We start from the raw sequence: 26,313 nt of genomic DNA, 5'->3' as shown, positions 1-26,313 counted from the left end.
TATGAGATGTGATGCAAGTGTAAGCCACTGTGACACCATTGTTCATTTTTTTTATTTTTATAAATGTCTAATGATAATGTCAATGAGGGATTTTTAATCACTGCTATGTTGAAATTGTAACTAATATTGATACTGTTGTTGCTAATATTCATTTTTGTTTCACTACTTTTGGTTTGTTCTGTGTCGTGTTTGTGTCTCCTCTCAATTGCTCTGTTTATTGCAATTCTGAGTGTTGCTGGGTCGGGTTTGGTTTTGGAATTGGATTGCATTGTTATGGTATTGCTGTGTATTGTTTTGTTGGATTGATTAATTTTAAAAAAATCAACCAAAAAAAATAAATCGATTTTTTTAAAAATGAGAATCGATTCTGAATCGCACAACGTGAGAATCGCGTTTCGAACTCGAATCGATTTTTTTCCCACACCCCTAGTGCACACTATTTAATTTTACATAGATAAAAACGACTGCTAAACGTATATTGCCATTGAACCGTTATCTCTAACCTTAATGGAGCGTTTTCCCCTCACATTTTTCGTCACGTTTGCCTGTATTCTGAAACTAACAACGCATTTCCGGTTACGTTAGCGTTAGCTTGACTTAACAGGAAATATAAGGTCTAATTAGCCCGATCTTCTCCCGTTAGTACGCGTGGTGAACTCGAGCAAACATGGCCCTGAGCGGCATGGAAAGCCTCCAGAAATGGCTCTTCGACGCAGTGGCTGGGTTGTTATTCCTGCTCTTTAGGCTTCTGTCGCGCCGGACGACCTCCGGCGGTGGCAAGAAGCTGCCGCCCACCGCGCACCCGCTCCTTAAAGTGTCTGCGACGCAACTCGCTCGGAAGATCCGACGAAGAGAGGTGAAAGCCGGCTGTTAGCTTCAAATGTTTTCCTATGGCTCGTTTTAATGGTCAGTCCTGGAGGCCATCATTAAACAGAACATGGTGGCAACTTCCCATTAATATGCATTTGTAAATGTATTTTTGTACACGAAGCTATACTTTGAGAAGTTTTACAATATAATCCTAATATATATGTGTGTGTTTAGGTGTCCAGTGTGGAGGTGGTCCAGGTTTACATTGACAGGATCCAGGAAGTCAACCCTCTAATCAATGCTGTGGTCAAAGACAGGCAAGATTCACCAGCAATGTCCATCCATTCATTTCCTACCGCTTGTCCCTTTCGGGGTCGATATTCCCTGTCAAGTCCGTCCTCCCCTTCTCGTCACCGTACAGGTTTTCCGCAGCGCTCCAGGAAGCGGCGCAGGTTGACAAGCTGATCGACGAGGAAGCGGGAGGAGAGGATGTGCTGGAGCACCGACTGCCCTTCCTCGGCGTGCCTTTCTCGGTCAAAGAGTCTTTCGGCCTTCAGGGTAAAGCAAAGGAGTGTACTCTTTTACTCCATTTGTGGCCGGCATCTTGGTTTTTTAAAATACTTTTCTACAGACTAAATGAAATGCAGCCCACATAAAAACAGTACAGTAAAACACTAAACAAAGAAAACATTTGTTTGGTCCAAATCCCCCAAAGTGGCACCTGCTAATCAAAATGGCTGACGACCTGTGTGTAAGTGTCGTTGAAACGTACACTTAATATTTTAGTTTTAAGGGTTGATATTTTTTGTTGAAAATGATTACAGTTGTGAATCCATGTTACATTTTTTGTAAATAAGACACATCTTGTTTACTATAAAAAGGCAATTTATTTCCTTTGTTGAACCGATATTCTCGCAAGGTTTTGGTTTAGTATAAGAGACTGCGAGACCTGCATTCGCCCAGACATTCAAAAGACTTTGAGCGAGCCATTTGTAGCAGCAAGAACATTTCGCTAGCTGAACAAGTATGCACAAGACTGAAATATTTGCTGCCCAAGAACCTCCAAAGTGGCAGGCGGCCACGAGTTTTCACGGCATAAACCCAAGTAAAGAGCCAGCCTTTAAGAAGCCGTGCCTGTGTTGTCATTTCAGAGCCACACTGTGCGTCTTACAATGCATGACTTGGTACATTATCTGTTAAAAAGCCCCGTTTTTTATGTCTGTATTTTTCAGTGGTGTGCCGTCAGGGCCAGCAAGGCCTTCTCTGCTGGCCTAACATAACCAGAAACCATGATCATAATTAAAGATAAAAGTACATTTTTTTATTTACTTTCCCTAAATATCTAAAAGTATTCATATTCTCTTCATGTCATATTATGCTCCTTCCAGCGCTGTTGTTTTTAGTTTATAGAGTTTTTATCCAATCAGAATTCAGCTAGCTTATGTTGCCGTGCTGTACCAAATCTGCCCGAGGCCTTCAGAATCAACAATGCGGGACATACAGTGATAGACAGTTGCGATAGCCAATCAGATCATGAGTTGTTGTCAGTAAGGCCTTCTAGTAGGGGTGTGGGAAAAAATCGATTTGAATTCAAATCCCGACTCTGCTTGCATGTCAGCAGACTGGGGTAGATCCTGCTGAAATCCTATGTATTGAATGAATAGAGAATCCTTTTGAATCGGGAAAATATCGTTTTTGAATCGAGAATCGCGTTGAATCGTGACCCCAAGAATCGATATTGAATCGAATCGTGGAACACCCAAAGATTCGCAGCCCTACCTTCTAGAGTTCAAACCCCGGCCGAGTCATACCAAAGACTATAAAAATGGGACCCATTACCTCCCTGCTTGGCACTCAGCATCAAGGGTTGGAATTGGGAGTTAAATCACCAAAATGATTCCCGGGCGCGGCCACCGCTGCTGCTCACTGCTCCCCTCACCTCCCAGGGGATGAACAAGGGGATGGGTCAAATGCAGAGAGTAATTTCACCACACATAGTGTGTGTGTGACTATCAGTGGTACTTTAACTTTAGATGGCCTAAGTGATGTTATGAGCTAGGTAACATAAGAACTCCATTACCCAGCATGCCACAGTAGTGAAGAGCATGCGCAGTAGCCGCGTTAAGCCAGTGGGATGTTTTTGATGAGCACCTTGTGGAGTAAACTTTAAGAACTCAGCCAACATGCCTCCTCTGCATTGTTTATGATTAGACAAGACAACACATATAGTTGCAAGGCCATTTTCAAGAAGGATATTTAAAGAGAAACTACATCTTGTGAGACCATGTCCGCCAACCACGGAAGCTCGAATGGGTTCTACAGATTGTGAGTTGAGATATTTTATTTCTTTATTTTTTCACATTTAATTTTTTTTGCAATTTTAAATTTGACAGTACCACATAAGACATGTTTTAATTGCTGATGCGGGTTTGAATTTGAAATGTGCCAGAAAATAACCCGTTATGTACACCGTTGAGGTGTTTAATGCTCAGTAGTGCGTTAATGTGTTTCTGTATGTGTACACAATTAAAGTATTGCTAGAAACATAATTTTATAAGGGACTTTATTGTATTAAATGTATAGTACATGTTCCAAGAAGAAAAAAGCATAAAACACCACCAGAATTAGAGATATTACAAGTCAAAGTGATGAAGCTCAGTGTTACGCTCATGACTTGGTGTAACTAAACATTACCCTATAAAATGAAGGTAATTGCATTTTATTGATATTTGAAATGTATTCAATGTCTATAAATGAATATTTAAATATACTCAATGTTAAAAAGGGAATAAATATTCAAAATAGGATCATTAAATGAAATCTAGTTTGGTTACGCCATCATGAGCGCAACACAAGGTTGTAAAAGTTTCAACTACAATTCTAAATAAGATGTCAAAAGCAAACTGAAATCAAATACACACAGCTTAAAGATTGATCAATACCTATTTAAATTTAGTAATACATAAATATGATGATTTATCAAAATATAAAAGAAATATACCTGAACAGAACGCTCATGATGGTTACACCAAAAAGTAACGCTATGAATCGCGTTTTTCCAAGTTTTTGGGGCATTTTTATGCTATTTCCTAGCATCTCCTTTTTACTATCGTTGATTTTAAATGGTCAAACTAATGCATATTATATATGCATGCCCTAGTAAACCAAAAAAAAGTCATATTTATTTCGATTGATACATTTTGAAGTACATTTGTGCAGGTGGGTGCAAATGTACCCGTTACCAGAGCTGTACACATATAGTATTTCTCCAACAATGGTCATGTGGTGACATCAATTATATTATGAGAGGTAATCATTGGACACAGGACATCACTGACGGCCTAGGTGGGAAACGCACGGCCCGCCACTGGTATTTTTTATGTTTCATGGATAGTGTTTAGTTGTCCCAATGTTTTCAGCGGTCCTTGAACGCACCATAGTGATGTGCTGTGTGTGTAAAGACTTGTGCGTTAACGTTCTCCAATACCGCTTGTTTTTGCCTCATCGTTGTCTACTCATTGTTTTATACTGTGGGTAAATGAACAAAGACCTTAACACAGCATTACCACGTTAAACCCAGATTCCAAACTAACAAAGGTCTTAACTCATTCTCTTTCTATGCCACAACAATGTGGAATGCGCTCCCAACAGGTATAAAAGAAAGGGCATCTCTATCCTCCTTCAAAACCGCAATAAAAGTACACCTCCAGGCAGCTACTCTCTTTCTCTCTCTCTCTCTCTCTCTTTCTCTTTCTCTCTCTCTCTGTCCACTACTTGCTGTACATACCCCCCCCACACCCCTTATTGTAAGTAATGTAAATAATTCAATGTGATTATCTTGTGTGATGACTGTATTATGATGATAGTATATATGATAGTATATATCTGTATCATGAATCAATTTAAGTGGACCCCGACTTAAACAAGTTGAAAAACTTATTCGGGTGTTACCATTTAGTGGTCAATTGTACGGAATATGTACTTCACTGTGCAATCTACTAATAAAAGTCTCAATTGTGAAAAAAACAAAATAAAAAAACAAACAGAAGATACCCCTCTATCTTTGGCAGTCCAAGCCTGTAATTTCCAGGAGACATATCACTCCTCTGAGAACCTCCATTTTATTATCGAGGACATAAAATGGCTCAAAAAAAGGTGTTTTAGTTGCCACAATAAAAATAAGAATAAATGAACATTTCTGCAGTTTTTTATTAAGATTTACTGATTTTTGTAAAGGTGGCACTTTTGTGTAAGCCAACTCCTTGACTGCTGACCTGGTAGTTGTCGCCCCTTCATCAGGCATGCCTTTCACGACGGGCATCATCTCCAGGCGAGGAACCGTGGCTGTCGCCGACGCACCCCCCGTGGCCCTGATGAAACGGGCGGGCGCCATCCCGCTGGGCGTCACCAACACCAGCGAGGGCTGCATGTGGTCTGAGTCGCACAACCACCTATATGGCATCACAAGCAACCCGTACGACCTGGAGAGGGTACCGGGAGGCAGCTCAGGTTGGCAGGATTCAAATAATCACTTTGAGTACAGCTGTTTTAAAATGTTTTACCCTCCATCAGGTGGAGAGGGCAGTTTGCTGGCCGCCGCGGGCGCAGTCATTGGGATGGGCTCGGACATTGGCGGCAGCATCCGTATGCCCTGCTTCTTCAATGGGATATTTGGCCATAAGACCACCCCTGGTAAGACGGACAAACAAACACATCACTTAAACGCACCGTGACCTTTGCTACTCCCGCAGGTGTTGTATCTAATGACAATCAGTACCCTCCCTTCACGGGCCGACACGCCGAGTACGTCAGCAGTGGGCCCATGTGCCGCTATGCAGAAGACTTGCTGCCCATGCTGAGAATCATGGCGGGACCAAACGCTCACATGTGAGGGAGTCCATGTTTGTGTCACTTCCTGTGTGCGTCCTAATGCTTTTGTGCACAGGCTGTCCTTGAGTAAGAGGGTGGAAATGAAGAAGCTGCGGTTCTTCACCATCCCCGATGATGGCGGCTGTATTTTGACCAGTCCCGTCAGTGAAGAGCTCAAACGGATCCAGAGGAAGGTGAGCGGTTTCATGTAACATATAAAGGCCCACATTTGATAACTACGAGCATTTAAAGGCCCCTACATCATAACCAGGTCTCACAGGTGCCACATAAGTGTTTTAGAAGTGTTGTCCAAATGCAAGCCTTAAATCTGGAATTTGAATAGTTTACTAAGTTTTGTGAGCCTCTTCCAAAAGGTGAAATTGATCTACTTTTTACATATACACCTTTAACACTGCCCTTGTCAACCTAATACACCAATTATCAGTGTGTGAATGTGTGTGTGTGAATGGGTGAATGTGGAAAATAGTGCCAAAGCGCTTTGAGTTCCTTAAAAAGGTAGAAAAGCGCTATACAAGTACGACCCATTTACCATTAGGGCTGTGTGAATCTTTGGGTGTCCCACGATTCGATTCAATATCGATTCTTGGGGTCATGATTAGATTCAAAATCGATTTTTTTTTTTCAATTCAACACGATTCTCGATTCAAAAACGATTTTTTTCCCGATTCAAAACGATTCTCTATTCATTCAATGCTGAAATCAGCAGAGTAGAGTAGTAGATTTTTGTAAAAAGCTTTTATAATTGTAAAGGACAATGTTTTATCAACTGATTGCAATATTGTAAATTTGTTTTAACTATTAAATGAACCAAAAATATGACTTATTTTATCTTTGTGAAAATATTGGACAGTGTGTTGTCAAGCTTATGAGATGCAATGCAAGTGTAAGCCACTGACACTAGTTTTGTTTTTTATAAATGTCTAATGATGTCAATGAGGGATTTTTAATCACTGCTATGTTGAAATTGTAACTAATATTGATACTGTTGTTAATATTCATTTTTGTTTCACTACTGTTGGTTTGTTCTGTGTCGTGTTTGTGCGTCCTCTCAATTGCTCTGTTTATTGCAGTTCTGAGTGTTGCTGGGTCGGGTTTGGTTTTGGAATTGGATTGCATTGTTATGGTATTGCTTTGTATTGTTTTGTTGGATTAATAAAAATAAAATTTAATTTTTTTTTTTTTTTTATTAAAAAAAAAAAAAAAAAAGATTTTTTAAAAATGAGAATCGATTCTGAATCGCACGTGAGAATCGCGATTCAAATTTGAATACATTTTTTCCCACACCCCTACCATTTATGTACAACACCGGAGGATACAAGCGTTGGCAACACTAGCATAATGGTGTGAGCTAGACTATATTTTAACATCGAAGCCATGCTATGTTGGCCTCATTGAAAAAAATCAAAATAATTAAAGTGGTAGCTCCCACGTTTGTAGCTGACAGATGTCAAGGTTTATTTTAAGCTGTTTGATATATAGCCTGTTTTTTACCCTTTTACACAGTGGTGGGTGTACACACGGGGCAGGCTCATCTACAGATATGTTCATATGGGAATGGGTTTTTCCTTCATGACATTAAAAGCTCCAGCCTCAAGTCACTTTTGCATAATAGGACGGAACTCCTACTTGGTATGGTTTTCCTCAGGTGGTGGAGCGTCTGGAAGCAGATCTGGGGGTGACTGTCCAAGAGGTGCACTTCCCAGAGCTTCGATATAGCTTCCAGATCTGGAATGCCTTCATGACTCTTCCTGATAAAGATGGCAAGGTGTGAGGAGAGGACACTAATATTGAAGGGGAACATGTGCACTAAACGTATTCTCCTGCAGCCTCCTGATTCCTTTGCTAAGGTGTTGGGAGAGGCAGACCGCCCTGTGTGGCCTCTATGGGAGATCCTCAAACGCGTGATGGGCAAATCAGAACACACCGTTGCTGCTATTGGTGAGTGTCAACTTTTTAATTAAATTATCAAACACTTCGATTAATTAATGGGCATGTGAGGCTTGCAGGTTTGACTTTCGTGGAGAAGATTCAAGCATCCAAACCATCCACCTTCCTTATCCAGACGAAGGAAAAGCTTCAGAAAGAAATGGAAGAGTTGCTGGGGACTGATGGAGTGCTTCTTTACCCATCACACACCCGAGTGGCCCCCAAACATCACCACCCCCTTTTTCGACCCTTGGACTTCGCCTACACTGGTACGCTCTACTTTATTTCATCATTTGATTGCATTTAAACATGTGAACATGTCCTCCCCCCATTCTTAGGGATCTTAAATATTCTGGGCCTGCCTGTCACCCAGTGTCCTTTGGGGCTGAATGAGGAGGGTCTCCCGCTGGGTGTGCAAGTGGTGACGGGAAAGCTGCAGGATCGTCAGTCCCTGACCGTGGCGCTCTACCTGGAGAAGGCCTTCGGGGGCTGGAGGGAACCCGGGACCAACTACAACACCTTAACATCAGCTTAATGACATACTGGGGTTTAATTTGCTGCTAAATTCCCTGTAATAAATTCATACTTATTTCTCCTTCTCCAACTGCTTCCAAAGTTTGGATTTGGAAATGACCACAACGGGGTGGGATGGGCTTAGTATGAGGTAAGCATTGGTGCTGCAGCTTTATCTTTAACACAGAACATTCGCATCCAAATATTTATGGAAGCAACTCTGCAAGGGAAAAAAAACTTGAACACTGATTGTTGCAATGTGCACTGAAAGCAAGGATTTTTTTATACCGGCCGTGTGTCTTATTAATGTAGGTGCGGTTGACTGTACTGTAAGCAGATGTTTGGCAATAGTTCTCCTGTGTTATGTCATGTTGCAACTGTCCGTAGTCCCAAAATAAAAATTATATCTCATTTTTTTTCTGGTGTACAGTGACCACCACCTCAGACACCTCAAAGACAAATTGAAATTATTTTACATTTATTCACACAGATGACCAAAGTATTAACAGTCGGTTGTCACTTTGTCTTCCTTTAGCCTGGGAGGAAAAGGCGAAAAATATTGTTTCCGAACAGACAGCACTCTGAGTGACACATTCATACAAAAGATGTTTGTACATAACGTAAGACGGTGCCTGCTGGGCGACAAAACTGAAAAATAACCAAATCAAGCCAAACATTCTTCTGCACGTGTGCACCGGCTGCTTGATTTGGCCCGTGGATTCAAATTCATTAATGGGTGTAAACGAATCAGCGAATGTAAGCAAAGTAAAGTCCACCTGTTGCACCCCTCATGAGGTGTTGGTGATAGGTTTATACTTCTTGAGACGGGTCCATTGGCCTGTGGAGTAGTTCATTTCAAACACCGTGTCCACCAGCATGGTGGTGCTACCTGTGCCGTCCGCTTTTGGCAAAACCTCTGTGTGCTCGCTCAGCTTGATCTGAATGATGTCACCCTGCTCTGGGCATGGGTTCTCTGGGAGACAGAAGCATGCTGCTTTTAGTATGACTGAACATCTGATGGAATTTAAGTGTCTTTCACTGTTCCAAGTCCATTAGTGGAGCAAAAAATGACATTGCATACCTCTGGATCCTGCCATGAAGCCCAGGATGAGGGCCTTCTCTGGTCTGGTGACCTTGTTGGCCGTCTTGAACATCTCCTGAGCCGCGTACATCTGGTCTCTCTGAGAGTCATAAAGCAAAATAACAGTCCTTGTTCACAGCTTTATTTTTCTATGCATTTGGATCACATGTTTAGTGTCATTTTTTTTAAAGCCTATGTTCAAAGTTCAAATTAATCTCCTTATTTTAGCGTTTATGTGGGATAAATCCACACATTAGAATATTGATTGGAGATATCCGATATTCTGAGATTGTCCAACTCTTAATTACCGATTCCGATACCGAAATATACAGTCGTGGAATTAACACATTATGCCTAATTTTGTTGTGACGCATTAAACAATGTAACAAGGTTTTCCAAAATAAATCAACTGAAGTTATGGAAAAAAATTAGAGATGTCCGATAAATGCTTTAAAATGTAATATCGGAAATGATCGGTATTGTTTATTTTTTATTTAATCAACATAAAAAACACAAGATACACTTACAATTAGTGCACCAACACAAAAAAACTCCCTCCCCCATTTACACAAAATGGTTGTTTCTTTCTGTTATTAATATTCTGGTTTCTACAATATATATCAATACAGTCTGCAAAGGATACAGCCCGTAAGCACACGATTGTGCATGCTGCTGGTCCACTAATAGTACTAACCTTTAACAGTTAATTTTACTCATTTTCATTAATTACCGGTACTAGTTTCTATGTAACTGTTTTTATATTGTTTTACTTTCTTTTTTATACAACAAAATGTTTTTAATTTCTTATTTTATTAATTTTTTAAAAAATGACCTAATATTCACCATATTTGGTTGTCCAAATTAGGCATAATAATGTGTTAATTCCACGACTGTATATATCGGTATCGGTTGATATCGGTAATTGAGAGTTGGACAATATCGGAAAAAAGCCATTATCGGACATGCCTAAAAAAATGCCAACATGGCACTGCCATATTTATTATTGAAGTCAAAGTGCATTTTTTTTAACATGCCTCAAAACAGCAGCTCGGAATTTGGGACATGGCTGTTGACCAAGTATGCCTTGCATTCACTTGTGTGTGTGTAAAAGCCGTAGATATTATGTGACTGGGCCGGCACGCAAAGGCAGTGCCTTTAAGGTTTATTGGCGCTCTGTACTTCTCCCTACGTCCGTGTACACAGCGGCGTATTAAAAAGTCATAAATATTACTTTTAGAAAACCTTTACGATAATTTTGAAACCGATAATTTGCGATATTACATTTTAAAGCATTTATCGGCCGATATTATCGGCAGTCCTTAATATTGATCATTGTTGCTGCCATGAAATGACTATTTCGGAGGCCTTACAGCTAACGTTATAGCACCCCCTGTTCTGGCATGCAATTAACCACTTGTTTCATTGTGGAGTATAACAACACAAAAGTGACATTGTACCGTGAGTGAGAGATTCTTTTTGGGCTGAGGCTGTGTTGGTGTGGGGGCGGGTGTTGGTGTGGGTGTCTGAGGTGTGTTAGGTGGCTGGGTGGGCGTCTCGGGCTGGCCGGCAGTGGCGGCAGCTGGTGGCCCGTTGCTGGCGGGGGTGGAGGCCGGCGTGCTGGGAGATGTCGGGGTGGCTGGGTTAGTGGCGGTGTTAGCATTGTACATGGGTGTCCTCTGCTTGTATTGGCCCGGGAGGGTGGCGGCAGCGGTGCCTGCGCCTGCTGTCGCCGACTCTTCTGGCTGGCGAGCCGACTGAAGAGTCTCCCGCACTGACCCACCTGCATTGGCTTTGGGGGAGACAAGAAGTCAAAATTAAGTAAAGGGAGGAAGGGCTGCTGTGTGATTTTCTCTCACCTGGCTGCGCCTCGGAGCTGGGAATGTAGGAGGAAGAAGGAACCATGCTGGGCGTGGCTGGTAGGTAGCTGGTTGAAGGCAGAGGATTCTCGTTCAGTGCCCCCAGTTTCTGAAATAGAGAAGAACTTTGAGAACTCATCCACAGCTATTTGGACACTAAGCGTGCAGATTAAAGCACCTGTGCAGAGACGAGGCCGGCAGCATAATCCGGTGTGGTGTTTTCCACCACTGCTTCTTCTTTGGCTGCTTTTTCATCTGCTTCAGTGTCTACAAAAATAGACAGATACAGCAAAATCCTGTCTTATGATAATTATAATAAAGCAACACGTAGTTACCGATGGTCTTTCGTCTCCTTTTCGCCTCTCTTCCAGGTCCAACAATATTCAGCTCAGAGATATCTAAGAGCTGCAGAGAAGAAGAGAAAAAAAAACACAAAAAGCTCAGTCTCAGTTCATGGTCAATGATCATCACAGCAGCTTTGTCATTTTACCTTGACCCCACGCTCCTTGCGCAGCGGCGTGCGTGCAGGGGCAATGGGTGTGCGGTTGCTGGGGGGGCTGAACATACTCGGTGCTGTGGGGCTGCGGAATGGAGCCTTGGGAATCCCCTTGAGAGGTGCTGGGAGATAAAACGGTTGCTTAAGTTCTAAATGTGTAATTGTGCTGATTTTATACCCCACTCAATGTATAGTTTGTATAGCAGTCTTGCTGTGAAGCATGTGATGTCACCTCCATAAAAATATTGTTCTTATAATTGTTCATATTATATAATAACTACCGTATTTTCCGCACTATAAGGCGCACTGGATTATAAGGCGCACCTTCAATGAATGGCCTATTTTAAAACTTTGTTCATATATAAGGCGCACCGCATTATAAGGCGCATAGAATAGACGCTACAGTAGAGGCTGGGGTTACGTTATGCATCCCGTAGTTGCGAGACCCGTTGTGGCTCAATATTGGTCCATATATAAGGCGCACCAGATTATAAGGCGCACTGTCAGCTTTTGAGAAAATTGGAGGTTTTTAGGTGCGCCTTATAGTGCGGAAAATACGGTAAATAAATCTCTCATAGGTTGCATATTCTACAGCACAGACATATCTAGATATAGCTAAATATTGTCAAAAATAAACCTGGCTGAACAACAAGAAAACAACTTAAAAATCTAAAAATTTAGTCAAAAACATATTAACATCAGTCAAATAAGGTTTTGTGTATTTGGTATCCCCATAAGTGCCAAAAAAATTTCACTCAAACCATGGAGATATTTATAAAAATGTTTTGCCTTGTTCCAAATAAGCAGTTTGAGATTTGCCCTGATTCGTGACATTGACCAAGAGGTAGAGGTTTCCCGCCATTTTTATTTTCACTAGAGGCAGTTGTAGTTCAAACACAAATTAACCAAGATGCGACCTGATGACCGAAAATCTTCTGTTATTGGTTGTATTAACAAGCACGGGTCACTACACACACACACTTCGAGGCCTCATCTGAAGAAGTCAGAAGTCCCTCGTTTACTTTTGTGTTTCATGACAACGTACCTAATTGGAGTATCAGGCGCGGGGCCCAGCGAGAACTGCAGCCGGATATGGAAGCACAGAGACTGGCTAAGAAACCCGCCTTGGTCCGAGGACAATATACTGATTGATTAACACAAAACTACATTTAATTGCGTATACAGTTCCTATAATTGTTGGTGATGGATACAATAAAGTGGTAAGTCCTGTAACAGTAGACTGACAAATGTAATTTGTGGCTTGTACAGCCCTTTGAGACACTTGTGATTTAGGGCTATATAAATAAACATTGATTGATTGATTGATTGATTGATTGATATGTTAGCGACGTAGCATTGTAGCTTAACTTTATGTCGATGAGATAAACAGGCAAAGTATAATAAAATATTATTGTATAGATGTGCATAGTCATTTTAAATCCAGAGACAGACATAATTCCCTTTCCCCTTGCTGCGGGTCAGACTCTGACTCGTACATGTATGGCATACTTGCCAACCCTCCCGAATTTTCCGGGAGACTCCCGAATTTCAGCGCGTCTCCCAGGACAAATATTCTCCCGAAAATCTCCCGATTTCCAGACGGATCTGGAGGCCACGTCCCCTCCAGCTCCATGCGGACCCGAGTGACGAGTCGACAGCCTGTTTTCACGTCCGCTTTCCCACGATATAAACAGCGTGCCTGCCCAATCACGTTATAACATCTACGGCTTTTAGAGAGTGCACACCTGCGCACACAACAAGGAGACGAAGCAGAAGAACGAGGAAGATACAGCCATGGCGACACCGACGACGAGTAAGATGAAGAAATACGCTTGTAAGTTCCAAAACGAATGGAAACAATAATTTCAGTTTATCCAGGACAGTTCGAAGGGGAAGGGGTATGCTGCCTGTAAATTTTGTAGAACAGACTTCTCCATTGAACACGGTGGCCGGAGCGCAGCACCGGTCACAGCCCAGTATTATGGGCCACCTTGCTAAATGGAGACCCGAGGGTGTAACTTATGCTGAGACAAAGAAGGCTATGCCGATAGCTGGAAGCAACATCCTGTTCTCATTTGCGGATGTCTTCAACAAATCCGTGAAGGATATGTTCCCGGATTCAGAGATCGTTCGCCAGTACGCAAATGGTAGAACAAAGGCTACTAAAATAGTGAAAGGTAAGTTTGTTTTCTTTAGTAAGCAGCGAGCTGTGCTTCTGGCTGCAAAGCATTGCACTTTCAAGTACAACAATGAGTAGATGAGTGTTATGTGTGTGTATATGTGTAAAGAAATGAACACTGAAATTTAAGTATTTCTTTTATTTATTCATATATATATATATATATATATATATATATATATATATATATATATATATATATATATATATATATATATATATATATAGCTAGAATTCACTGAAAGTCAAGTATTTCTTATATATATGTATGAAATACTTGACTTTTGGTGAATTCTAGCTGTAAATATACTCCTCCCCTCTTAACCACGCCCACGCCCCCGACCCCGACCCCCCATCTCCCGAATTCGGAGGTCTCAAGGTTGGCAAGTATGATGTATGGTTGGATTTCAATAAAAAGTAGCATAAAGTTCTAACTTATTTTTCTTGGTACGGAAGGGCACCACTAAAAGAACATTACTGACGCATGGAGACACAGTCGCAGCCAGCTGGAGCGGGCGAGGCGTGGAGGGGTTCATTTGCATCTTATAAGACCCAGCTTTCACAACGACCCTTTTTAGAGACAGTCAGAAAGCGGCTTGAAGATGGTCTGTAAAGCAACATTTTGACCAAAGCGTCACCATTACAGATTCTGTAGACCACAGAGAAGTGTTTTTGAAAAAAAATCATCATATGACCCGTTTAATTTGGGACCCATCCAGATGTCAAGAAAGTACGTGCCTCCATACTTTTGTAGTTTTACGCCTTGCAAGTGTAGTAGGAAGTAAGGGCGACCAGTAAGAATGAGCAATATGACCAAAAACAGATATCGCCTTTTGCTATAACTATATACATTACAATATATTATTTAGCATAAAATAATAGAAACATTTAAAAACGGGTTACAAAGGTTCTTAATTTGGCGGCTGACTAATGTGGTATAACATATTGCACCATTTACGGGTATGTTATTTTCTCAAAACTGTAATCTACATGCTCACTTAGTTTTCATAGCTAGTTACTCTATGTTGTAACATTGTTTTAGCTACACTTCTCCTAAATGTAATAAGCACGCTTCTGGTTTGCTATTTTAGATTAGTTTTGTGTGATACTGTACATTTGTTTTATATCCAATATCAAAGAGTTAAGGGGCAGTATTGGCTTTTACCAAAACAAAACAAATTATTATTTATATCGTATATAGCTGGGGCCCCCAAACTATAGCATTTACAATCCGGTCCGCAGAACAATTTAAGGATAATAATTGTCCACCATAAATTTGATCCAGTCTAAATCTACAGCCATTTAAAGTACCAGTAGAGTGGAAAAACAAGTTGCCTCTATATTGAAGCTATTATCATACATGTCTGATTTATGACACCAAAAGACTTACAAAGTTTGTGAATAAATAGATATGATCACAATAGTATCAATCTCAGGGAGATTCCCGAGCCATTTTGAGAGACAATGAAGAAGCCAGTCTCGTGATTGCGTGACGTCGCGCTAGGAACCAAAGATCCCTTCTTTATAAACAACAATGCTAATCAAGCAGACTTTGTGAGAGCCAACAACTATTACTATTGGAAAAATCATGATCCAGGACCTTATATTTTTGAGCCCGAACACAAAGAGGATGAGCAATAAGTTAGTGGTAGATGCAGTTTCATTGTGACACTATAGTATCCGCAGCATTGCTAGGTGCTAGACATACAAACTAGCAATAACAAACCAAAATAAAACAAACACTTACTGTAATATTTCCACTCTTGCTGGGATGCCGACCGACGGGACACTCACATAATTCCATTCAGATGAAAATTCAATCACAATCCTCACGAAAAGTTTTAAAAAAAGTTCCTGCAGGAAGTGTTTTTCGGGTCTATTTTGCCATCTAACGGATGTCAAAGCCACATTTGTCTATTACCAGGTGAAAGCTGCATGAATTATAATCTAGAATTTACTTTTAGCAAGTTTGAGACGAAGCAGAAGCAGCCGTCGGCGCAGCGTATCAACAAAGATTGTCAAGAGTGCAGAGGCGTTACTACTGTGATGTCAATCTCCGAAAATAGCTGAAGGTATTCAGAACGCAATATTCAGAATGACTGACTGAATTTGTGGCATATTGTGAAGTTTCAACTGTGTTTTCCCATACTTTGCGGATTGTAAATATAATTGGATATGGTTTAATGTGGATACAATAAAACACAAATATAAAATCAACTTGTTTTTCCACTCTACTGGTACATTGAATAAAAACTCCAGCACCATTGACCAGTGAGCAGATGTAATAAACTTCAAAATAAGTGCATAGAATCAATATACAGGTACCATTCAGACAGCCTTTCTCACCCATGGTCTGCATAATAAAAAAAAAAAACAGAAAGTTAATATATGTGCTATAAAACCACATAATTTTCCCACTGGACTATGTGTCGATTATAAAAAAAAATGTCTATGTACTACACTCAATTCCAAATTACACTCACTTAAATTCATTAAAAGGCGTATGGGTAATATGCAAACAGTCTCACTTCGACATGTTTGATGCATTTTAGCTGCCTGATATTTCTGATTGATTACAAAACTAAACAAGTGGTCAGGGAAGTAAACAAGTTACCGGTAGTTGAAAATTCTGAGGAAAAAATTGGTGCAGTCTCAAAAACACCATGAAAAACACAATAAATGTAGACTTAATCTCAGTGTATCTACAAAAATTCATCCATCCATCCATTTTCTTCCGTTTATCCGAGGTCGGGTCACGGTGGCAGCAGCCTAAGCAGGGAAGCCAAGACTTCCCTCTCCCCAGCCACTTCGTCCAGCTCCTCCCGGGGATCCCGAGGCGTTCCCAGGCCAGCCGGGAGACATAGTCTTACCAACGTGTCCTGGGTCTTCCCCGTGGCCTCCTGCCGGTCGTGCCCTAAACACCTCCCTAGGGAGGCATTTGGGTGGCATCCTGACCAGATGCCCGAACCACCTCATCTGGCTCCTCTCGATGTGGAGGAGCAGCGGCTTTACTTTGAGCTCCCCCCGGATGGCAGAGCTTCTCACCCTATCTCTAAGGGAGAGCCCCGCCACCCGGCGGAGGAAGCTCATTTCGGCCGCTTGTACCCGTGATCTTGTCCTTTCGGTCATAACCCAAAGCTCATGACCATAGGTGAGGACAGGGACATAGATCGACCGGTAAATTGAGAGCTTTGCCTTCCGGCTCAGCTCCTTCTTCACCGCAACGGATCGATAAAGCGTCCGCATTACTGAGGACGCCGCACCGATCCGCCTGTCGATCTCACGATCCACTCTTCCCTCACTTGTGAACAAGACTCCGAGGTGCTTGAACTCCTTCACATGGGGCAAGCTCTCCTCCCCAACTCGGAGATGGCACTCCACCCTTTACCGGGCGAGAACCAAGGACTCGGACTTGGAGGTGCTGATTCTCATCCCAGTCGCTTCACACTCGGCTGCGAACCGAGTCTACAAATCTACAATCTAATCTATTTACAAACAATTCAACTTTAAGTCACAGTCCATCTAGGATTGAACAAAAAACAAAATAAAGCATAAATAAAAACTACTCTATGTATCAACTACCTCATTTGTCATTTCCATAAATTAATCCTGTGCTTACTCAACAAACACATACAAAGTGAGTTAGAAACTATTCAAGACGGTTGAGTTACTCCCTGCCTTTGAGGCATCACTGTGTATTGATAGTAAAATAAATGCTGTACAATGTGTGAACAATTTCAACAAACGAAAAATAAAAACTTCAAAGACTGACAGTATTGCATTACATCACACACTGTTCACTTTCTATAAATTTGTACAGAAGACAATAATGTTCACAGAACTATATCAATGTGCAATGTCTCATGCAGCATTTTAAGTGGGGTTACCAATTGTTTGTTTTATGTTGGGTTGAGGGGGTGGAGTCGCAGCCCCACTTTACCATGTACCTCTTGTTTGGTATACTTGCTCGCCCTGGTATAAACTATTTGCTTGCCTAACAGAATTGCAATTGTGACATCCAGTGGACACATTGAACAGCAGTTTCTTTCATTTAAAAATGCAGCTCAATTTTACACTTAGCAAACTCATCTCATGGCCCGGATTGAACCTGTTCGGCATGTTTGACATCCCTGCTTTGGCCAGCTCTAAAGTTTGTGTAGTGACTGAATGTACTTAGATGCCTGTGTGTGTGTGTGTGTGTGTGTGTGTGTGTGTGTGTGTGTGTGTGTGTGTGTGTGTGTGTGTGTGTGTGTGTGTGTGTGTGTGGGTGCGTGTGTGCAGATCTATCTCCGGCCGAGCCATATTCCTTTAACTCAGTGCTTCTCAAATATTTTCTGTTACACCCCCCCTCTCAGGAAGAAGAATATTCTCCACCGTGACTATAAATAGTATAATTTGTCTATATAATTGTACATTGTAAGCTTATTAACATTAAAGGAAACAACACACCAGTCTTTTGTCATCTACCACCATGCTCATCTGTAGGAAATATGTAAAACATTGTTCTACTCACTTGTGTTGACATACATTTAAAAAATGGCTGTGTTCAAAGATTTTTAGTGGGTAGGAAATATTTACTGCTATAAAAACTTCTGAGTATGTTCAATTTTCACAAATCACATCATACTACATACTGTAGGCCTGCTGAAAGGTTTTTGGGATATATTATAGACTTTGTAGGTGCAACACTCACTTGTCGTGTCAATTTTTTTGACTAGTCCTCTCCCTTTGGCATGAAAAGGTACTCCGGCAGTCTTCTTCAGCTGCTGTGCTGTCTCTGTGGCTAGAATAACAAAAACAAAACAGTTATGTAAATGCACCAAGAAAGGTTATTTCTAGGTAGTAAGAAAGAGGGGGAAAAAAACACATTACATTTCTGCAATAGCTCAGCTCTGAGGGTCGCACTCTTGGGCTTCCTCTTCAGTTGGAAATGTTTAACGGGTGGTGTAAGGGGTCCCACCAATGTGGTCAATGCACTCTTGTTCAGGTACTGGCACTCAAGCGGAAGCATGGCTGATGCCTCACACTCCCCCACTGGAAACAAAAATATCAATATCAAGTAAGGCTGCAAGATTTTGGCCAAAAATTAAATGACAATTTTTTTTCTTTGAAAAAGTGATTTTCGATTACAATTTCACACATGGCCTATACGGCATTCTTTGAACACCACTGGTTTACTATTTCACCAAGAAGGCAAAGTGTTGTCATATAACGGAAGAGTGTCTCTTAGCTCTGTCTTCTTAGAACTTAGGAAGTAATAAAGGTAAGGATGCTTCTGGAGGTTTTCTGCACGCTTGTCAAGGCAGTTGTATGTACACTAACTGGGCTTGTGGAGGCGGATCTACCCACGCATGAAGAATACCTTGCCTTTTCTGACCGCTTGTATTTGATTACCGAATAAATGCATGACGCAAGATACACTCCTATTTTTTACTTTCAATGCGTACCTCTATTTGCTAAATATACGTTTTTCACACCCGCACACATTTGCACATATACAGTACAGCAACAAAGTTGCTAAATTGTCACCAGACCACATATCCCTAATTTGTCATCTTATTAACAGGCAAAGCAGGTGTGTGTATAGGTGTGTTGTGAGTAGAGTTATGGCGCTCACTGCCACATTTCCATTATAAATTGTTGGGGTATAACAATCCATCAACTACATCGATCTATCGATTTATATTCCTAAGATTCAACTACATTGATCTGTGCTCGGCAAGTTGGCCTTCCGGTAGATATATATAGATCAAAAAAAGTTTTAAAAAGCAGTCAATCTATTTAATTCATACTAGAAAAGAAAACAATGGATTTGGAAACGGCAGACTTTAAATAAAGTTGTTTTTAGCACTTTAAATAAGGACGTTTCACATTACCCAAGTCTGTCTACCCATCTGTGACGTCATCGCCACGCGCCATCAGTCATCAAAACAAGTATGGCGGATACCAGAAGACAACCAGGCGAACGAGAAATGATCAAGCCACTATTCCGGTGCAGTGTGTGCAAACACTTAGGCTTTTGTAAAGACGGAGATGTTCTTAGTAAGTTGCTCGCTGTGTAGGATATGTTAAGGTCAAGTAAAATACAATGGCAACATGACAAATCTCTTGAACCAAGGCGCCAAGGGATTTGCCACACACCGACCGCCCAGGCACTTGCAACGTCCCTGCTGCAGCAGCAGCAGCGCTAACAAGTAGCGTATTTTTCGGATTATAAGTCGCAGTTTTTTTCATAGTTTGGCCGTGGGTGCGACATATACTCCGGAGCGACTTGTGTGTGAAATTATTAACACATTACCGTAAAATATCAAATAATATTATTTATCTCATTCGCGTAAGAGACGAAGCAAATGGCAGCAATCGTCACACACACGTCAGCAATCGTCACTCACACGTCAACCAATAAGAATTCGGCGGGGGAGGGTCATGGCAGAAGTGCATTGTGGGTCATGGGATGCTAACTGCTATATGCTATATGCTACTGTCGTAGCTATTAAAATGGATCACATCAACATTGGCGGTAACTTATAAAAACTAAGAAGGACTGAACAAAAATGGCACCGAAAAGGAAATCATATACTGCAGATTACAAGCTGGACGTAGTGAAATATGCAGCAGAGAACGGCGATCAAGCAGCAGAAAGAAAGGACATACCCGAGGCGACATCGGGGAGGAAGATTTCATCGGATTTAGCGATCGGGAGTGACAGATTGTTTGGTAAACATATAGCATGTTCTATATGTTATAGTTATTTGAATGACTCTTGCCATGATGTGTTGCGTTAACATACCAGGCACGTTCTCAGTTGGTTATTTATGCGTCATATAACATACACTTATTCAGCCTGTTGTTCACTATTCTTTATTTATTTTAAATTGCCTTTCAAATGTCTATTCTTGGTGTTGGATTTTATCAAATAAATTTCCCCCAAAAATGCGACTTATACTCCAGTGCGACGTATATATGTTTTTTTCCTTCTTTATTGTGCATTTTCGGCCGGTGCGACGTATACTCCGGAGCGACTTATAGTCCGAAAAATACGGTACTGCATTTTTAAGACTATAAGGCACACCTAAAATCCTTTTATTTTCTCAAAAATCGACAGTGCGCCTTATAACCCCGTGCACCAAATCTACATATTGATTTTGGTTGTACTTATTGACATTGAAGCAATTTTATTTGGTAAAAGGTGTAATGACAAGTGTGACCAGTAAATGGCAGTGCCGCATAGGAGATATGTGTGGACTGCAAGTTGATGCCTGTCATTTCGAGCAAGCAAGCCCAAAACTTTGAGGATTCATTGAGAATGTAGAACATTACACACGGCTCTCAAAAATCTGTCAAAATATTTTAGTATCTCAAGCAACCCCCGCGACCCCGAAAGGGACAAGCGGTAGAAAATGGATGAATGGATATTAATAATAATAATGGATTAGATTTTATATCGCGCTTTATTATTAGATACTCAAAGCGCTCACAGAGCACCTATTAGGAGACATTATCTGGCGTTTTGTTTCAATCTATTATGAAAAACTAACTTTTCTCACCTATTGGTACCTGCTGATGTGTATTTGGGATCTGAATAAGTCCTGAAAATGTGCACGAGTCCGCCATGGTAATCCGCGCTGTAGTCTAATAAGCTCTTTTTTTAATGAATTAATTAATCAGACCTGATATAATAATGGATTAGATTTATATAGCGCTTTCCTAGACACTCAAAAGTGCTTCACAAATATATAAATATAAGATCAATTAATCGTATCGCTTTAATGGCAGACAACAAAACAAAAACAAATTGCATTACCTTTCTCCCTGAGCTCTCCGAGAATGTCCTGCACATTTGGATTCTGCTCCTCCAAGTCCAAATTGAGAGAGCCCGTCTCTGGGAAGGACTTGAGTATGTCGGCAACCATCAGCACCCAGGGCTCAGAGTCCACTGTGGCCAGCTGGATTATCTCTGAGAGGGCCTCTTTCATCTGGACACAAAAATGAGGCTACCATTAGAGCATACAATAACTACAGGGTTAGACAATGCAATTTTATTGGATGCATCTACAGAGTTATGCTGTTGCGGTAACAACCCTGTTAATGTGACTGTCTCAGCATCATATTTTATGGGGCGAATGCACAGCAAAGTCACTCCAACCACAGAATTGAATAATAAGTGTAACCGGTGGTCTTTTCCTCTGCGTTGTGTAGAATTGAATACGACCGACACCATGTGTTGCTGCTCAGCTGCACTTTACTGACTGATAATACAGAGAATACAATTGTTGTCAATGATATTCTGCCATAGTTGAGCCCCTCTCCCGTTATCGTGGACGAAAGGGCGAGTTACGTACAACAGTGAAATAAAAACAAACCTGATAATACAGAGAATTCAATTGTAGTCAATAATATTCTGCCATCGTCGAGCCCCTACACAAATATAATAATACAGAACACGAAAGTGAACTTAAGTCCTTAACGAGACAAATGCACTTTTTCTGTCATCGCGTGGATGCCTAACTCTCCCGTTATCGTGGACGAAAGGGAAGTAGGAGGGCGTGTCCAACGCATATACAGTATAGAGACAGGTGTCACAGCAAGGCGTGTCCAACGCATATACAGTATAGAGACAGGTGTCACAGCAATTATTGCAGTAGGAGGGACAACGAGACAATGGTTCCACTTCGACAAAACATCGAACAACCTTCAGGTATTTACATGTAACTTACACATTTAGTGTAATTATAACAATATTAAAACATTAAAAAATACATTATTTACATGACATAATTGACCCTGTACATAACTACACAAATGCACGGGGGTTATGCAAAAAATGTAAAATGCTGTTATCACAAAAACGCTGCAGGATTAAAAACAAATGCAAAAAAAGAGAAATACGGCAAATGCTGAAAACACACCAAATTGCGTGGGAGAAACTCTGTAAGTTCAAGGAACAAAACAGGAGTTTTCACTGCGACCAGGGAAGCCAGACCTAATGAATAACGGTCTTTTAAAACATGACCAGGATGCCCAAAAAGGCAGAATTAATAAGTACATTGTTCTTATGTTTTTGTTAAACACTTAACCATAAGATTTAACAGTATTATAGAGCAACTATAGCCTGCTCAGTGGCCTTGTGGTTAGAGTGTCCGCCCTGAGATTGGTAGGTCGCGAGTTCAAACCCCGGCCGAGTCATACCAAAGACTATAAAAATGGGACCCTTTACCTCCCTTCTTGGCACTCAACATCAAGGGTTGGAATTGGGGGTTAAGTCACCAAAATGATTCCCGAGCATGGCCACCGCTGCTGCTCACTGCTCCCCTCATCTCCCAGGGGGTGGAACAAGGGGATGGGTCAAATGCAGAGAGTAATTTCACCACACCTAGTGTGTGTGTGTGACTATCAGTAGTACTTTAACTTTAACAAATGTACATACTTTTATATAGGGATTTCCAGGACATAACTTGCAAAAGAAGTTAAATTAGCCTCAAGTCCGAAGCAGCCACCAAAACAGTTCATTTAATTCTTAACAAAAAACGCTTTAAGATAAAATTTTAACCTTCTGGGTGAATCCAAACGCAACAACCTAAATGTTGTAAACCGGTAAAGTAACATGGAAAAACAATACCTTACCGTACCTGACCAAATAAACAGGAGAACGAAACAAATAAAACCAAAGTGCAAAACTTTAACCTTCCAGGTAACAAACAGGAGATATAATGGAGTTCACACCCCGGCCGAGTCATACCAAAGACTATAAAAATGGTACCCGTTACCTCCCTGCTTGGCACTCAGCATCAAGGGTTGGAATTGGGGGTTAAATCACCAAAATGATTCCAAAGCGCAGCCACCGCTGCTGCTCACTGCTCCCCTCACCTCCCAGGGGGTGGAACAAAGGGATGGGTCAAATGCAGAGAGTAATTTCACCACATCTAGTGTGCGTGTGACTATCAGTGGTACTTTAACTTTTTAATTAAATGCACTGGGAGTTCTTTCCACATGATTTTGACAAGTAATTTGCAACAGCTTAATGCGCATTTTCCTGTTTTAAGGTTTGACTTATAACATCGATGTCATTATTATGTCATTATACCGATATAGTGTTCAACACAAGTGATGCGTGGAGCTGGTCGATGTCACGGCACCGCCCCCCCGGTGCACTCCGTTTCTTGTTTCTATCACACCGCCACAATGTCTGAACAAGAGCCGTTGAGCTCTCGTTGAAGTGTCGGAAACAAGTAGCGGTTTGCTGACAAATGTGGTTTCGCTGTTGATGTCTGAAAGTGTTATCCGTTAAGTTTAGGTGTGACATCCAGAACAAAAAACGTCAGCTTCTTTCTTCATTTCGTAGCTCCTTAACGTCTCGTCACCTTCCGCGGTGCTGCAAGCTAGCGAGCTAATGCTAACACAAGTAGTTAAGTGCACTAAGGGGGAATACAGTGCAGTTTGAAACAATTAAAAGGTAAGTAACATTTGAAAAAATAAATAAACATGTACTGGTTATTTACCACCTCGTTTGAAGCCCACCTGGCGGGTGAGCGGGACGCCTAACGCACGGCACCCACCTCGTCCACGGTCCGCCGGGGAAGATGGAGCATCCCGAGTAGTAGTTTGAGTTTGACCGGCGGCGACAAGCTGGAGAAGCAGAGCCGAATGTTGTCGATCACAGAGACGGTGAGAAGCGACGCGATGCTCGGCGGTGTCCACAGCTCGTCTGTGGAGCCAAGTTTGTTGTGAAGCCACAGACCAGTGTCGCTGTCCTTCATCGACGCCATCTTGGAAAAAGAAGTGTTTTGAGTTCGGGCATTTTAATGGACTACTAAGAAAACAGCAGTCAGGACCCCGCCCCCACATCTGCATGGAGGCTGTCACGCCAATTTTCTTCCCATTACAAAAACCTTCCGACCCCGCTTCGATAGCACTTCGTTTGACTCTTTTTTATAATACAGCGTTAACAAAACGTCTGTATAATCGGACAAGTATTAATCTGACAAATTAATTTGAGGATATTCCTGACTGCACATTTGACTCGTGGACATATGCGGAAATGAATAACATAGTTAATTCATTATCAATCAACATTATTAAACTTTATTAAAACTACATTTATTCGTTAAATTCAGTTTTTTTTAGTTCTCTGTGTAAGTGAACTAAATTAAAATGACATTTATGTGCACATATGTACCTCAGTGAAGTCAGATGACCTGTGGTCAGACAAACGACAATATTTAGAATAAGAACATAAAAATAAAGAAAAACCTTGGGTATTTCTTCAAGACTTTAAAATGAGGCAAAAAACTGTAATGTAAAATGATTTTTTATTGTTTACAAATGTTTTGTTCCAAACATTGCGCGAGCTGCACCTAAAGAATGGGGAACACAGATAAAGGACAACGCGTCAATTATAATCACAAGTGGTGGTCACCTCAGAAGTAGACATGTTATAGTGAAAAGCTCTTAAACCACATCAAGGTACAAACCAATAAAGGTTATTAGATTATTATTTTTGAACCAGTTATTTTTTTCCCCAGCTTACATATTTCTTCAATCATTTTTTTTATGGAGCAACATAGGTATGATACAATTTATTCACTTTTGTATCATGGCATACCAGTACTGTATTCAGTTATTCTTTGATGACGCAGTCGATGGCCTGGACTGAGTTTCTGGATACCCTAAACACTGGCTGAAGAATGCCCTGCAATAGGCCGCTCGCCTTGTCTGTACAATAACAGAACCTCTGGCCATGCCTTTGGGGAAATTGAAGAAAAGCTCTTCAGATTACAGTTACTAATCCATCCATTTTCTACCGCTTGTCCCTTTTTGGGGTCGTGGTAGCCTATCTCAGCTGCATTCGGGCGGAAGGCAGTGTACACCCTGGACAAGTCGCCCCCTCATCGCAGGCAGTTACTAATCATGATAAACAATACATCAGATATTTCAAGAAGTTGTCCTACCCTTCAATGCCAAAGCGCTCCATCAGAAGGACACACCACCAACGCCGGATTGACTGCATGTCCAGCTAGAGCAGATATAACAATGAGTTAATTATTTTTACCTCTCAGAGCCGCTTATTTTGAAATCTTTTAAATATCTAAATACTTACCACACTGTAATGAAAAGTAGTGTCCGTACAGAGCCAGAGGGAGTACTAAAAATAGAAAATAGTAATTTTTCTGAGCACATGTAATAATTGTGTAATGAAAAAAATATTTCTCTACTTTGTAATAATCTACTAAATTGATGAAAAGAGCCGTAAACATCAATACTGGAAATGTGATAGATAGGAATATTTGCAACCAAATATTTTTGTAATTTGATACTGTGTTTCACATCATTGTGGGGGAAGTTTAACCTACTCTTCTTCTTTACAAATGCTCAACTTACCATGAGCATGAAAACACCACAGTCAAGAAATTTATATTTTATAGAGTAAACCTATTACCTGCATGTCTTTTCCAGTGAGCTCACTCCAGCTTCCTGGGACAATGTGCTGCACAATGCTCCTGCAGTAAAAAAGCCAAATGTGAATAAAATAAAATGCAATAAGCCACTTGGCATATTTAAACAT

The 26,313-nt window shown here is 41.0% G+C and overlaps 2 protein-coding genes across 2 annotated transcripts; one reads left to right on the top strand and one right to left on the bottom strand.

Moving 5' to 3' along the window:
- The first annotated feature begins 602 nt into the window (after positions 1 to 602).
- On the top strand, positions 603 to 8,550 carry faah2b (fatty acid amide hydrolase 2b). The gene is made up of 11 exons (XM_062066011.1): positions 603 to 856; positions 1,045 to 1,127; positions 1,232 to 1,368; positions 5,110 to 5,319; positions 5,383 to 5,502; positions 5,562 to 5,697; positions 5,756 to 5,873; positions 7,346 to 7,465; positions 7,527 to 7,638; positions 7,707 to 7,895; positions 7,965 to 8,550. Exons 1-11 carry the CDS (start codon positions 668 to 670, stop codon positions 8,159 to 8,161), a joined length of 1,611 nt encoding a protein of 536 aa, XP_061921995.1. The 5' UTR covers positions 603 to 667; the 3' UTR covers positions 8,162 to 8,550.
- A 51-nt stretch (positions 8,551 to 8,601) lies between these two features.
- On the bottom strand, positions 8,602 to 24,564 carry nelfa (negative elongation factor complex member A). Its single transcript, XM_062066010.1, has 11 exons — positions 24,308 to 24,564; positions 21,556 to 21,727; positions 18,624 to 18,785; positions 18,445 to 18,534; positions 11,567 to 11,694; positions 11,412 to 11,481; positions 11,255 to 11,343; positions 11,077 to 11,185; positions 10,678 to 11,009; positions 9,221 to 9,320; positions 8,602 to 9,112 (listed from the first exon to the last, which is right to left on the bottom strand). The coding sequence occupies exons 1-11, from the start codon at positions 24,515 to 24,517 to the stop codon at positions 8,928 to 8,930; spliced, it is 1,647 nt and encodes a 548-aa protein (XP_061921994.1). The 5' UTR covers positions 24,518 to 24,564; the 3' UTR covers positions 8,602 to 8,927.
- Positions 24,565 to 26,313: the final 1,749 nt, after the last annotated feature.

The sequence above is a fragment of the Entelurus aequoreus genome, linkage group LG12, assembly GCF_033978785.1.
Source record: "Entelurus aequoreus isolate RoL-2023_Sb linkage group LG12, RoL_Eaeq_v1.1, whole genome shotgun sequence".
Taxonomy (NCBI): domain Eukaryota; kingdom Metazoa; phylum Chordata; class Actinopteri; order Syngnathiformes; family Syngnathidae; genus Entelurus; species Entelurus aequoreus.
Note: the sequence above shows the minus strand (reverse complement) of the source record. Positions and strands in the feature narration are given on the sequence as shown.

Coding starts and splice junctions, on each gene's coding strand:
- faah2b (XM_062066011.1), top strand. CDS start 668: ATGGCCCTGAGCGGCATGGAAAGCCTCCAGAAATGGCTCTTCGACGCA. Junction 5,320..5,382: donor GGTACCGGGAGGCAGCTCAG/GTTGGCAGGATT, acceptor ACCCTCCATCAG/GTGGAGAGGGCAGTTTGCTG. Junction 5,503..5,561: donor TGGCCATAAGACCACCCCTG/GTAAGACGGACA, acceptor CTACTCCCGCAG/GTGTTGTATCTAATGACAAT.
- nelfa (XM_062066010.1), bottom strand. CDS start 24,517: ATGGCGTCGATGAAGGACAGCGACACTGGTCTGTGGCTTCACAACAAA. Junction 11,695..18,444: donor CAAAAAAATTGACACGACAA/GTGAGTGTTGCA, acceptor TTTATCTCCCAG/CACCTCTCAAGGGGATTCCC. Junction 11,482..11,566: donor GCAAGGAGCGTGGGGTCAAG/GTAAAATGACAA, acceptor TCTTCTCTGCAG/CTCTTAGATATCTCTGAGCT.